Source organism: Cebus imitator, unplaced genomic scaffold, assembly GCF_001604975.1.
Source record: "Cebus imitator isolate Cc_AM_T3 unplaced genomic scaffold, Cebus_imitator-1.0 Scaffold288, whole genome shotgun sequence".
NCBI lineage: Eukaryota > Metazoa > Chordata > Mammalia > Primates > Cebidae > Cebus > Cebus imitator.
The window spans coordinates 1,968,543-1,983,933 of record NW_016107603.1 but is presented as its reverse complement, the minus strand read 5'-3'; the positions used below and the strand labels follow the sequence as shown (position 1 = coordinate 1,983,933).

The following is a 15,391-nucleotide window of genomic DNA, read 5'->3' as shown; positions in this document are numbered from 1 at the left end:
TGTTAACTCTGTGTGACATGTTCCCAATTAAAGTGCCTGTTTGTCTACAGAACCATACTTTGTTCAAGCCGTGGATTATGGAGATTATATCTACTTCTTCTTCAGGGAAATAGCAGTGGAGTATAACACCATGGGAAAGGTAAGAGGGGATGCTGTCCCTGGCTCACTTTGTTACATTTTCAGAAACCCACACCTTTGGACAATGTTATAAATGATCTTGAAATGAGAACCGTAAATCTAATAACAGAGTGCAGTCTGGAAGCCCTATCTGCTTTTACAGAACGGTAACAAATCACAGGAAATTTCTTAAGAATTTCTATTGAAAATTTATGTTTGGTTGGTTTCATGATGACGTTCATTCATGCTGAGATTCAAGTATCTTTTTATTTTATTTATTTGTTTAGTTTGAGACGGGGTCTTGCTCAGTTGCCCAGACTGGAGCACAGTGGTGCAATCTCGACTCATTGCAACCTCTGCCTCCCAGGTTCAAGTGATTCACCTGTCTAAGCCTCCTGAGTAGCTGGGATTACAGGCATGCACCACCATGCCTGGCTAAGTTTTGTATTTTTAGTAGAGATGGGGTTTTGTCATGTTGGCAGGGTGGTCTTAAACTCCTGACCTCAAGTAATCCACCCGCTTCAGCCCTCCAAAGTGCTGGGATAACAGGCATGAGCCCCCACACCTGGTCCAAGATTCAAGTGTCTTGAGATGTGATTTCCAGATATATTCAACAGTTTTTTTTTTCCTTAATTGAGTTGCTTCACAGAGACTGTAAATATCCAGTATCTTTAATCAAATTGAGTCTTGATTTTTTGTCTTTATTGTAAAAAGCAATACAACACTTAGGGGATGTCCATTTTTATTATTTTTACCAGAGAGTGGATCAAGGTCCCTAAGTTGGAGGGCAGCATAGAATGCCAGGGTTGATTGCACAGATTCAGGACCCAGAGACAGCTAGCGAGGATGGCAGAGATGGTGCATACAAAGTGTGCTTTTGTTTGAGGAAATAAAAAGCTAAGCAGTCTGTATGGAAATGAGTTTATGTGGCTGGGAGTTGATTCCCTGAAGGATTTATGGCTCTGTATTAAATGCCACAGCCTTATCTTTTAAAACATGCTGTTCCAATGCTGAGTTTTCCTCTTTTTTTTTTCTTTTCTTTCTTTCTTTTTATTTTTTTTTTTTTGCTACTGATTTTAGAAACAGTATTAAATTAAGCACCTTGTTGTTTTGTTTCTGTTTTCAAGGGATGCAAGTTCTACTAAGATCTCCTTGCAAAATGAATGCATTTCATTCTCCCTATGTGTTTTTCATTTACAGGTAGTTTTCCCAAGAGTGGCTCAGGTTTGTAAAAATGATATGGGAGGATCTCAAAGAGTCCTGGAGAAACAGTGGACATCATTCCTGAAGGCGCGTCTGAACTGCTCAGTTCCTGGAGACTCTCATTTTTATTTCAACATTCTCCAGGCAGTTACAGATGTGATTCATATCAATGGGCGTGATGTTGTCCTGGCAACCTTTTCTACACCTTATAACAGGTAATCATGCCCTAGCTGTGTTGACCTCATCAATTTTTCCTGGCTTCCTTCTCCCAGGGGGTTCTCTTCTAATAAACAATATTTGCAACTGACTGAAAATCGCATTCACTGTGTGTAGCTTAAGAAGCACTTAACACTTAGTTTTCATCAACAAATTAATAGTTTATAAGCACTATTAGGTTAGGTTTTAGGAGAAGTAGTTCAATAAATTATAACAACATCTTCTATTTATATAAGCCTGGTATATAAACACTTTTTATGTATTATTTCTAAACCCATCCAGTAATCCTAGAAACTAGATAATATTGTCCTCTTTTTCCACTTACGGAAACTGAGTTCAACATATTGTACTACCTGGTCCAAGTAGTCAGTAGCTGGAAGAGGCAGCTTTGGAAGTCAAGAATGTTTTCCCTGTCTCTTCCAGGTCATCAAATAATTTGCAGTATTTGACTTTTAATATTCTCATGACTGGATCAAATCTTTTGAAGTAAAAACATTGGAAATGTATTAAAATGCTATGGGGTGAAATCTAGGATTCAAATGAATTCTAAGGGACTTTGGTTATTGTCCTGTCCAATGAAGTCATCCTTGGGCAAGCTCACTCAGCAAGTTGGGCCACAGCTCAGACCCCAGATGCAGCATCATAGTCTGACTCTGGACGCTCTACTGAGAATTTGTAAATCGTCAAATATTGTACATACAAATTATGAGTGTCAGCCTAGTCACTCCTGTTTTTGTATCTAGTTAAAGCTAAGACTTCAAGCAACTAAATGATGCACCAATAATTGTTCCTAGAGCAGTGAAAATGTGTACAGAACAGAAGGAAAATAAGCATTAGTGGTTTTCCTTGGTACTCAGCTCTCTGTGAAGCCAACAAGATTTCAGCATCTTAATACTATTGTGTGAAAATGATCCTAACTGTGTGTGTGGTCGTGAAATCTAAATTCATGTGCTGTGTTCTCATTTCTATGCAGAATTTGGGGTGTTCTGTATTGAATATCTTCCTCTAGCAATACACTGTTTTGCTTTGAATTAATCTTTTTACAAAGATTTTAAGAACTTGATGAGTGCCTAAATGACTGGAACAAAATGATAAAACTGGAGGGATAGCATCTAGAAGGAAATATTTAGGAACTGAGTGGAGCCCAGAAAAGAGCCTCCATCATGAAGGATGAAATCATGTTCCTCAATTATACAGAGGACAAGAGTCAAGCTCCCCACTGGAAATAATACGAAAATATAAACCCGTATTGCATCAAGCAGTACTCAGTTAGATTTAAGTAAGCTTTAAACATCTGTAGCGATTTTTAGACTTGAGGATAGAAACGGTATTTAAAAATTCAGGCCTTAATTGCTCATACATCAGAACACGTCTCTAGAATTTTGAAAAAGTATACTGTCTTGGCACATGGAAATGCAGGGCTGATGGAATCTAAGAGCACATTTCTAGTTTTTGTTTTGTTTTGCCTTGTTTTTTTAAGGATGTGGGTTACTTTGTGACTACAATATAGTAATAAGCCCTTGACTGTTATAGATGATTTCATCTAAAGTATTTTCTTAAATGGCCCCTAAGAAACGTCTACTTAGTGCATGCTTATGCAGTCTCAGAAATCATATTTGTTTTGTAATCTAACATCCACCTAAACATATGCATACCCACTGTCATCTCTAAATTATAGTCCCTCTGTTTTTACTTTCTCTGGTTTCATCCCTCTCTGCTTTGTCCTTTACACAAGCAAACTTGGTCATGTCGAATTGTTTCAAATCCATTATTTGCCCTAAGGATAAAGCCCTAGCTCCTTGGCATGACACGCAAGCCCCCACAGGGTCTGGCCCCATTTCCTCCTTTAGTTCATCCCCTCCCATCCTCTGCCATGCAGCTGGTGCCACAGGCTGATCAGAGTAAAGATCTGCTTTTTGAATGTGCCGTGCTTTGCCTATTCATTGCTTTCTGCGAGAATGTGCCCACTGACCAACGACTGCTCCCTGAAACCCTGCGGATGCTTCAAACGTCAGCTAGTCACCTCCCATGGGACCTTATGCATATTCCTTGTACATTCTGTTCTTACCATATTGTCCTGAAGATATTGTTGTTGTTATCCTTTTTTTTTTTTTTTTTTTTTTTTTTTTTTTTTTTTTTTTTTTTTTTTTTTTTTTTCCTGAGACCGAGTCTCACTCTGTTGCCCAGGCTGGAATGAGTGCAATGTCGCCATCTCTGCTTACTGCAGCCTCTGCCTCCTGGGCTCAAGCAGTTCTCCTTATTTTTGTTATTATTCTTATACTTGCCTCCACACTGAACTGTGAGCCAACTGAGGACAAGACCAATGATGTTTGTGGAGCACTTACTGCCTCAAGTAGGGATCCAGTAAACATATGTTGAATGAATGGAAGATGGGAAGAAAGGAGTGAAGGAAGGTTGGAAAGAAGGAAAGGAAGGAGGGAGAGAGGAATATAAGGAACGAAGAAGAAAGGATTTCACAACTGATTCTAACCTCAGGAATACTACGAAATCTTAGGATATCTTTAGTTATTATGGGGTGCATCATAAAATACTTCAAGCAGTATTTATCCTATTTTTCTTAATATATAAGGCAAATACTATATGTAAATGTGTTACTTTCAGAAAAGAAGTATGTGACAAGAGTCTTATAAAATTGAAAAAATAATGCAAAGGTTCTGAAATTCCAAAACAAATGGGAATCACGGTCTTATACACTTATTTCTGTGAACAACACATATACATGTATAAATTTATATATATTTAAAATTGATTTTGCCACCTTATTTTAAATAAGCATTTTAAGCTTCTCTCTATTTCTTGCTTTATTTAAGGAACACATCAATAATTTTCTTATGAATTAAAGATGGAATGAAATTCTCCTAGTCATTTATGAAGTATTTTCATATCTGTTCAACATTTGCAAAAATCAAGACAAAATCATTCTCTCTGGATGATGTTGCCGCTCTGTGAGGCACCCATGCCTCTTGTCCTGGATGTTCTAGCCATGTAATGACGCACTATCTCGAAGCCTGATTAAAACTCTTGGCCAGCTGGTGCCTGCAATTTATTTGATCAAAATCAAGGAACAACTATAGTCAAAAACAAATGTGTGTCCAAATGTAAACAGTGTACCCAGATGAATGAATAATTTATTCCTTCCCACCATTGATTAAAAATGGAAGTCTAAGTCCTTCCAGGGGTGCCAGGCAAGGATATAATTATAGGTGGAGCTGACGGCCATTAATATTATTTAACACTTTATAAAGTACTTTATTTGCAAAGTGATGGCATTTTACACTTAAATTGTTTAGTCTTATGCAAGTATAATCAGGAAGATAAAAATTTAAATGTACAGAGACTAACATAAAATGTGTGTGGGTTTTTCCCCCCACAAACATATTCTTACACACCTTCAGATTGTTGGCTTGAAGAACCAAATTCAAAGAAGCCAGATGTGGACAATGGGAGAGCACTTTTGTTTCAAATTTTCACCAATATTAGTGATACAGAATGCTCTCCAGAGACATCAGGGTCTTGGGCTGATAATTAGTATCAAGGAATTCATGAAACTTCTATCACTAGCTCAACAATTCTTCCTTTATAAATAAAAGCAGTTCACGAGGCAATGTAGACATGAAGGGTTTTTTTGGTCTCTGTGAGCTTGCTATAACTAGCCTATTCTTTAAGGCAATTGTTGCAAATTTGATTGAGAGAATTTTTTTCTTTATGTACTAAGATCCCTTACATTTATAGTGTCCAGGTAGGAACTTTAAATTTTACTTGCTGTAATAGGAAAGTTTCTCTGGAGTTTGTTCCATACCATATGCATAACCATTTCATGAGTAACACCTGGTGTGAAATGTCATGTTGTAGCATCCCTGGGTCTGCAGTCTGTGCCTATGACATGCTTGACATTGCCAGTGTTTTCACCGGGAGATTCAAGGAACAGAAGTCTCCTGATTCCACCTGGACACCAGTTCCAGATGAACGAGTTCCCAAGCCCAGGTATGTGCAAATATTCATACGGATATTTTAAACTTTAGAAATGGTAATGCTTGCACCTCCGATAATAAACATCCATAAACTGCACACCAGTGCCTTCCATGCAAGCCAAGCAGATTGCCTTCATCTCATTAACCAAAATCCAAAGTTACCTTCTGATATAGTCAAACCTATGTTCCTCTAATCCTCTGCTTCACCTTCATTTATGTTATTTATCCAACATAATACTACAGTGGATGAAACCATCTGAGGCCTCATTGGCTTATAGTTGGGGAAACTGAGGCCCAGAGAGGTAAAGGGTATTGTACAAGTTCACATAGCTGGGGGGATGATTTCCACTGCTTCTGTCTGCTTCCCTTCAATTTTATAGAGACCCAGGTCTTTAATCCCAAATAAAATATGAAATATAAATAGTGTTTCCTGGCTTTTGTGACCAAGCTGATCAGAGCTGAGTCTAGGACTCCAGACTATGGGTGAGAAGAATCCAGCAGGTACAGTGAACCACTGAGATGTCTCTGGTCTGCCAGGCTTGGGTCTGTTTTGGGTCCAGATACAGCAGAGTGTCCTTCTACCCAAATCATGCCTTAGAATTGCTTTCATGGGTTTATTGTGGTCTAGAGTCAACCAAGACACCTCTCAGTCCTATCTCTTCCAGTCCTTGCACTAAACAGGCAAATTCATCCTAACTGGGACAGGAGAGAAGTCCCCCCAAGCCCTTTGCCTGCCTCTGTCTGTGGCACACACTCACACCTCCATCACAGCATCTGCCTTCCGAGTTCCACAGAAACAACCCATGGTGTCTGTCTTCCCCTGGAGTTATATGCCTCTGGAAGGAAGCCCAATGTGTTACTAATTTTTTTTCAACTCCCTCCTGCAACCTGCAGTCCTCCCACAAAATACCTAGCCAAGTACACTTACATGAACTAACTTAGACAATATAAACCACTTATACCCAGAGGAGACACTGAGTGGTTCATCCATCTTCATTACCTGAGATATCTGGCATGTTGATACCCTGTTACTTATGGACAGCAGACTAGGTATGGAAAGCATACCCCAGCAACCTCAGAGAGATAGTCTTAAGTCATTGCCTGGGATTGTTAACTACTTTCTGGATTGGCAGAAAAGGGAGTTAAGCCTGAGGGATTGGGTTTCAGAAGGTTCTTATGTCATACTGTCTCCTTGGTGAGTAAAGATGGTGTCACTCAATCAATACCAGCACATACACTTTAAGTGATTTTCTGCTAATGGCAGTGAGTTTAACCTCATCCTTCCACATGCCTGCCTCATCCCTCTTGCAGCAGTCAGGATGCTTTTGTGGGGCTGGCTGGGTTAGTGCCTGAGGCAGTGTGGGCATAGGAGTGGTTCATGCTGGTGTTGTGAGGGTCCAGTTGCCTCTCCTGCACCACACAGGCAAACCAGGTGTCTGGACAAGATGGGCTTTAGTGTTTCCCTGATCTGACTTTCCTGGGATGACCCTTGACTCCTGAAACCATAGAATATCTTGTCGTGGCACATTTTTGCTGTCATCATTCAATTACAAGAAAATGACCTTTCAGGAAAGAATCTGATATCGTTGGCTTTTCGTACTTGCCAAAATCAAACAAAAATAAAAACAACAATAAGAAACAAAACCCAAATGTTCTCTGAGTAAGCCCCAGATAATGAAATATGGTTAAATGGAGTCTTGCTGGCATGTACCCTGGTGACTTTTGGAGAGTCTTTGCTGTCTACACTTGCGAAAACATCAACCTGATTCTCTCCCTCTGTAGAGTAAATGCGTCAAGAATCTCTAGCAGCATTTTTGGATAAGTAGAACTATGCCCAAGATATGTGCAAACCACACTCACTCACTTGTTTCAAGCTCCATCACTGTTTATTGAGGTTGGTTTGTGCTTCTGGGAGGAAGCCAACCTGCCCCCAGCAGAAGCTGAACTGTGCTGGCTGAGGCTCCTCTATGAAATGAGGAGGCGGCTCAGAGGAAATCTCAGCATATTGTACTTGGTGGCATTCTGCATTGTTCAACTTCCTCCTCTCAGGCTGCAGTACGTTTTCCTCCAAGCCAGATGCTTAGAGAAGCAGTTCATTCAAAGAATTTGCCATAAGGCACAAAATAAACTTCCTCCCTGCTTACCCTTTTGTTTCATTTTAGGCCAGGTTGCTGTGCCGGCTCATCCTCCTTAGAAAAATATGCAACCTCCAATGAGTTTCCTGATGATACCCTGAACTTCATCAAGACGCACCCGCTCATGGATGAGGCAGTGCCCTCCATCTTCAATAGGCCATGGTTCCTGAGAACAATGGTCAGGTGGGTGTCAAGCAAACTGTGTCCTTATGGATTTCCTAACTTCGTCGCATGCTCGTAGAACGTATCAGTGGATCAAGCTTTGAAATGCCACAAACATCTTCTGCTATTCTGGGCATTCATTCAGCTATGAAATGCTGGCCGGTTGGTTGGATGCCACCAAACCCCTATTCACACATTCCCAGGGAGAAGAGCTCCAATATTTTCAGGCTAGTTAGTCACATGCCAGCAATTAGAGGAAGGAAATAGCTTTCCTTCCGGATTAACCCATTGATCCAATCTGTGCCAAATAGAGGAGCAGTGAAGGAGAACCAATGAATGGATGTGGATATCTGGTTGGTTGGAAATGATTACAAAACCTGCAGCAGATTCCACCTGAGCACAGCTCCTGGGTTGTTAGCCGTCACACAGAGCACGGACACCACATTCGCCAGTGTGAAGGATTCATACCTTAGTACTCTTTTTCTGAGCTGGTGGCCAACAGTAAAGGGAAAGCCAATTACAGATCTGTGATAGCATTAAAAAACTGTTCCTTGTATTTATTTAGAGGTTCTTTTCAAACAGTTCAACGGGTTTTCCCAAGTACTATCCCATTTGTGGTAGACATCAAACAAAATGTTAATTAACTTTACCACTATTTTAATACTATGACTTTACTAAAACATATTAAAGCAGGCAATAGCTCTAGCATGTAAAATGGAAACCATGGTATATAACTTGCAGGAGGGTCTGTGCTTTCTGGCTCCAGCTATGGTACTTCAGACAACTAGGTTCCCATGGAATGTTGAGTGACCAAGGGATCTCAGAGAAAGAGTGTTGCTGGTAGGACTTATCCTAGATATGCCCTTCACCTTTAGCTTTAAATGGGTATCATTGGGGTTGCAGCTCCTTACAGTTTTAGTAGTGCCATTAGCACCCCATCTCTCCATCCTTTACAACTCTCTCAGCCCCTCTACAAAAAATTGAAAAGCTTTCCAATCAAACATTTTGCTGATGAAGGCTTTGCATCTCAGAGGAAGAGTATGGAGAAATGGCAGTCATTGCTTTTCAAGGTTAAACTAAAGGTTAAATGAGTTTCTTATTACTTCTTACCCTCTTCAAAGGAGACATCATTCTTTCCTTGTTCATGGAAGGGATTATTGCTAAGTGGTTTCAGGTGATTTTGACTATCTATTATGGAACTTGGCACACACACACACACACACACACACACACACCCCTCCTTCCTCCCCTTTGGAGCCACACTAATGCTCTGCAAATGGAAATAAAGGGCCAGAACCACTTAAGAACATTATATATATGCATATATTTTTCTTGAGATTATTACTAGAAAGCTATGTCACGGCTGTTTCAAGTGAAACAGTGAACACTTTAATGATAGACCAACAAAGAGATTAAAAAATGTGGTCCTGTCATTTTAGATACCGCCTGACCAAAATTGCAGTGGACACCACTGCTGGGCCATATCAGAATCACACTGTGGTTTTTCTGGGATCAGAGAAGGGAATCATCTTGAAGTTTTTGGCCAGGATAGGAAACAGTGGTTTTCTAAATGACAGCCTTTTCCTGGAGGAGATGAGCGTTTACAACCCTGAAAAGTAAGTAGAATATTTGGTTCTTTCTTAGTAATTATTTGCCGTGCTATTATGGTCCCTTTCATTCAGAGAAAATCATGGCTGACTTAGGTTTTATGCATTTTAGATGACCTTTCAATGCTGTTTGTAAAAATTTGTTAACACCTAAAAAGCATTATTTTCTCCTTGCCAATATGTGTGTGTGTTTATATAGATACATATATATGTGTGTATTTATGTGTGTGCAGGGGCAAAAGGATTTGTTTGTTTCACTGCCAGCTAGATCAGATTAAGAGATTGCCTTATGGGTTGGGAAGTGGGATGTGAGGGTGGTGCCTAGAAAAAGAGCAGAGTCTATTCATGATATTCTCTTGCCTGATAAAATCAGATGCAGCTATGATGGAGTCGAAGACAAAAGGATCATGGGCATGCAGCTGGACAGAGCAAGCAGCTCTCTGTATGTTGCATTCTCTACCTGTGTGATAAAGGTTCCCCTTGGCCGGTGTGAACGACATGGGAAGTGTAAAAAGTATGTATTTTGCCTCACTGACAGAAAGTCCATGGTGGCTGGGAAACAGTCCTAGGTAGCTCATGGTCATCCTCTTCCTGCAGAACCTGTATTGCCTCCAGAGACCCATATTGTGGGTGGATAAAAGAAGGTGGTGCCTGCGCCCATGTGTCACCCAACAGCAGGTAAGGAGCCTGAGGTGTGGGAGAGGGTAAAGTGGTTTCCAGCCACGGTGCATTCTAGATATAAGATTTGCTCTGCTCTCACACACCACCACACAGCTTTCTGTGCACAAACTCCAGCAACGGGACTGTCAGCCTTTATGCTTCCTTTTCCCATTTCACAGAACCTAACCACATCACATGTGGCAGATTTCCAATTGATTAATCATCTTTGGACTGATTAAAAACACAGAATGGAAACACAGTGGGCTTCAACGTATTCTCTGGAGAGAGGGACAAGAAGGTGCCTGCCTTGATCATCATGGTGGGAAAAGCAGAGAAAAGGAGCAATAGGATGATTAGATTAGTGAGTGCTTTGTCCAGCCATAGCAAAACTGGCTGTTGTAATTGACTGTGCAGGGTTGAGAAGAAATTGCAGAACATTTGTTAAGCAATGCAATTGTACTGCAAGCATGGTGTGTACATCCAATAAACCTTTTCCTGCACTGAAAAACAGTTGACCCTATGACTCATTAGGCAGTCAATCAATTCTTGGCAGTTCTCCAACAGATCAGCTAAATGAGGCCAGTCCACCATGCCTGTGATTTTGGTGTTGAAAATTGTTACCCTGGCTTTAAATGGTTAGATGGTAATGGCTAAGAGGTTTCTTTCTATGCTTTTACTTCACTGAATGTGAAATCCAAAATACATTTGCAAAACTATTCAGTGCTCATCTTTGATTGGTTGTGGCAACTCAAGGAGGTTAGAGCAGCACAGATCTTCCTTCGACACAGCCATTTCTTCAACCTCCCCAGATCCAATGGGGAAACAGAACCATCTTTACATTGCTCTGAGCCTCGTTTCCTATTTCAGAATCGCTAAACAGACCAAACGGCATGTCTGATGACCACCACATTCCCATAAACAGAGCTAATGATACCTATATGATCAGACCTGGAAATTTGACTAATGCAAAAGGTTGACTCACTGTATATTATTAGAACAGCTTTGCAAGTAGCAATATTGACATGCTATAATAGTAGAGCATTGTACCTTTTCATGGGAACCCTCAAGGTGGAGGAGAAAGAATCACAAAGTGTGGTGAGGGGAGCTACAAAATGACCTATGTCCTTTCTATGTTCAATATGTGACCAAAGGCTGTAAGAACTCCAAAATAGTTTCCTTAAGGTTTGCATTCATATTTCAAGGATGCTGGCATTGCTCAAAACATGGGGCACTCCCTTTGGAGAGCGGGCTTCAGGGCATGATGAATATTGGCTGTCATTACCATTATAAATCTTCATCTTTTGAAGAATTTGATTTTTAATGTGCCAAAAAGGATTAGAAACCAAACATGGCAGATTATTAGATCAAGCTGTGACTTTCAAAATAGTTTTCCTATATGGCTCATAAATAAACTCTGAAGTCAGTTGCAAAATAAGAGTTTCACTTATATAATGAGAATATGTACAAAGTGTCCCCAAAGGAGAATGACTCTGGTATGCTTATTTTAAAAATCAAAATAGCTTTTATTAAAATTGGTTTTATTAATGTCATGTGGCTTATACAGCCCAGAGGTGACCTAGTAGACGTGGAAGAAATGTAAGCGTGTCCAAGAGAATGAGAGTAATACTGCCAAGGACTGGGGCAGGGCTGCGAGTGAACGAATAGCCAAGTGGTCTCCAAAAAAGGCACCACCGGCTCCTGTCCCCTCACTGCCTGCTTGGACCTTTGAACACTTTATCATCCAAGTTTTTAGATAGATAAAGGTCTAGGCAAAGAAACAGATAAAGGTTTAGAAAGGCAAGGGTAGGAGTGAAAAAGAGAATAGAGAGGAAAAGGCTTTTTTTAAAATTTATAGACGTCTATATTATTTATATGAGGAGTGTATTTTAACATCTAAACTTCTTAAATGCTTAAGAAATGCTCAGAGAATTAGAGTAAAAGAAGGATATAAATAATCGGCAAACTAATTTTCTCCCTGAATATTATCTGAATTCACTGCTTAAACCACAACTTCTCTTTGGAGAGTCACCTAAGACTCATTGCTATAAACTTCAGAGATAAATTTTCAAGCTATTATCTATTTCTTTTTTGCATCTGCCACTCGATTTATCAAACTGTTATTCTCTTTAGTGAAACTTAAGACTCATTTCTGAATAATGACGCCTATTATTGTATTCATTTCTGTCTCTCTTTCCCTTCCTTTTTTAAAAGACTGACTTTTGAGCAGGACATAGAGCGTGGCAATACAGATGGTCTGGGGGACTGTCACAGTAAGTACAGTCTTTTATCCATTTTTATCTTAGGGCAAAAATGCTTTCAGTGAAAGGCCTAGATACATCAGCTCACATGTGGAACTGAGTGCAGCTGACACTAACACATTCGTAAATGACAGAAATCATCTTGTAAATATCAAATAAAGAAAGCAGTGCGTTCTAAAGCCAGTTGTCAGTGTTGTCACTATAAATGCTGGCACCTATTTCATTAATTCTAATGCAGGGGAACACATTCACTCTAGAGGATATTAATTACAGCAAAGCAGTAAGTTAAATCAGCATTTCCATTACAAAATGACAGTTTTGCTGTTTTTTAAAATGGGCTTTTATACTGTCAATTTTAGCCAAATAACAGAAAGATTGATCATTGTACTCTAGCATTTTAATTGAGTGAGCCTGTTTTATTCTTGAACATATCAACTAATGAAAGTAATTATGTTTTTAAATTAGATTTGTGTCTATTACCGTATGTGATAGGAAAAAAATTTCAGAAATAACCCACAAGTACAAGGCAAATGAAAATAACCTGGTTTTTTTTTGAGACAAAGTCTCACTCACTGTGTTGCCCAGGCTGGAAGTGGCGCAGTCTCCATTCACGGCAACCTCCACCTCCCAGGTTCAAGCAATTCTTGTTCCTCAGCCTCCCAAGTAGCTAGGACTGCAGGCATCTACCACCACACCCGGCTAATTTTTGTATTTTAGTAGAGACGGGAGTTTTACCATGTTGTCTAGGCTGGTCTCACACTCCTGACATCAGTCGATCCTCCTGCTTTAGCCTGCCAAAGAGTTAGGATTACAAGTGTGAGCAACTGCACCTGGCCAAAATAACCTTTTTATAGGAATTGGCCTACTGTGCAAATTTCAGAGTTCATTATTAAATGCTAACATTTTAGTTAGAACTTTATATAAAGGATCTTGCTCAAATTTCTGCCCAGTTGTCCTGTGACCTGATTAATATCAATATGCTCCTGAAAATGCTTTTTTTGCTAATTTAAAGAACAATACCATACTCTTGGAAAATATGTCTAGTTTGAGCTGTTTCAAATGTTACATATGCTGAATTTCAAGAAGCTTGCATTCAAAATGGCACCAAATAATATCTCTTAAGGGAATGAAGCTATATTACTTCTGATACTTGATTCCTTAATAAAAATCATGGATATAACTCTGAATATCAGTCGTGAGTACTGAAATTTCAGACTCTAAAGTGTCATTCAACTTTCTACCTTATCTTTTTTAGAGATTAGTTATAATCAAATAAAGAAGGCTGAAGTCAGACTTATCTCCAAATCTTTGCCATATATATTTTTTTCATTTACAAATATTATATACTGGCAAAAATTCTTTACACACAAAATCATGAGTAAATAAATAAACATAGGAGAAGTGTCATCACCAAAAGATATATGTTACGTGTATGTGTTCATCTCTATCAGGGAAATAGTTTGATGTTCCATCAGTAGACCTTAATCATCTTAGTGCATTATAGCTTTATTTGCAAGGAAACAGGTTTTATTTAATGTGTGTGTGTGTGCGTGTGTGTGTGCACGCACGCATGCTTTATTAACAGCTTAGATGACGTTGAGCCATTGTCATCACATTTATATTACTTGTGATAGTGGCATCTGTAAAAAAATAGGGGTGTAGATTTGGATCAAATCAGAAAATACGTGTAACAGGTAAAGATGGTTGTTACTGTGTCTATAGAATGTCCACTGTACCAGTAGGCTCACACCCTTTTCTGTGTTCTCAGGAAGAAGAATGTAAGGAGCCTCTGTATGTAGCATAGGGGAGGCTCTCAGGTCCCAAACCCGTGATTTACTCTTTATTTCCAGAGTAATCTTAGCGGTCAACCCCCTGGATCTGCCTTCATGCTTTGCAGTGTGCCCTTGACCTTTAACCTCACTCCTGCTGAGGCACATAAGGTGCTTGCTTACTCTGGGCAGAAGGTAAAGCTGCTCCTCTGCCTGCCTGCCTTTCCTCGTGGCTTATCCTTTCCCCATGTTCCTGCTGGAGCATGAACTACCTCTATTAGACAGACCTATCCCCACGTAGGTATTAGAGAGGATTTCTATAACTGGTGTAATCATTATAACTGGTACAAAATTAACAGGATTTTAAAGGGAAATGAGGAAAATACAAAGAGCCAGTGTTAGAGGCTGAGTGAACCAGGTATCTGACCCCAACACAAAACACACACCTAGATATGTTGCCTAATATGTGTAAAGGTTTGTTTTTTGTTTTAATTTCCAAACTAAAACCCCTGATGACTTCAGAATACTATAACTCTGGACAGTTCCTCACAGCATGGTTGCAAGGATAAAGTAAAAAGAGAATATAAAGAAAAGGTGTTTTTTTTTGTAAGTGTGGTCCAGGTATCACTTATGCATATGCACGTCCCTCTGTATAAAGTAGGGCTTAAACTCTTAGAATCACCTATTTGCAGTTACCATTTCATCTGCCAACTCTTGCATTTTCTCTGCCTCTTGGCAAAGGCAGTGACTTGGAGGAAATTCACTTGGTGGAAGAGATAAGGAGGTGTGAAATCAGACTGAGTATAATGTATCTTACATTACATGCAGGAATTAAAAAGCACTTAGGAACAGGGATCATACATTGGCATAGTACTGTATTAGCTCATTCCCACTTATGTAAGTCACACTAAGCAGAGTGTAAAACATTAAGTAACCTTCTCCTCCCTTTTGTCTTTCAGATTCCTTTGTGGCACTGAATGGTAAGGAAGATATTACTCTCATAATTTAATACTGGTGAAAACCTATCTGAGAATTTCTATTTCACTGATCCTTTGAGTATGTTCAAATCTTGTTTCTTTTTAATTAATTTTTTATCCTCATTATTTTTTTATAGACATTTCAACTCCTCTACCAGATCATGAAATGTCTTACAACACAGTGTATGGTCAGTTTATGGTTTTTTTTTTTTAATTCTTTAAGTCATTCATCTGGCAGTAGCTTATAGTTTTCATTCCTAAACATCATGAACCAGATTCTTTGTTACTTTAGGGC

The 15,391-nt window shown here is 39.4% G+C and overlaps 1 protein-coding gene across 4 annotated transcripts in view; it reads left to right on the top strand.

Annotated features, from left to right (window-relative positions):
* The window catches only part of SEMA6A (semaphorin 6A), a 132,771-nt gene that overhangs the window by 87,862 nt on the left and 29,518 nt on the right, over nucleotides 1–15,391 (top strand). For 2 of the 4 annotated variants that reach the window (XM_017502047.2, XM_017502044.2), the window contains 10 exons: nucleotides 51–139; nucleotides 1,318–1,535; nucleotides 5,410–5,541; nucleotides 7,691–7,846; nucleotides 9,265–9,441; nucleotides 9,806–9,946; nucleotides 10,030–10,110; nucleotides 12,304–12,362; nucleotides 15,079–15,099; nucleotides 15,234–15,284. In XM_017502047.2, coding sequence (XP_017357536.1) covers nucleotides 51–139; nucleotides 1,318–1,535; nucleotides 5,410–5,541; nucleotides 7,691–7,846; nucleotides 9,265–9,441; nucleotides 9,806–9,946; nucleotides 10,030–10,110; nucleotides 12,304–12,362; nucleotides 15,079–15,099; nucleotides 15,234–15,284 — 1,125 coding nt within the window. The remainder of the gene's footprint in view (nucleotides 1–50; nucleotides 140–1,317; nucleotides 1,536–5,409; nucleotides 5,542–7,690; nucleotides 7,847–9,264; nucleotides 9,442–9,805; nucleotides 9,947–10,029; nucleotides 10,111–12,303; nucleotides 12,363–15,078; nucleotides 15,100–15,233; nucleotides 15,285–15,391) is intronic. The other 2 variants (XM_017502046.2, XM_017502045.2) reach the window with 1 other exon arrangement.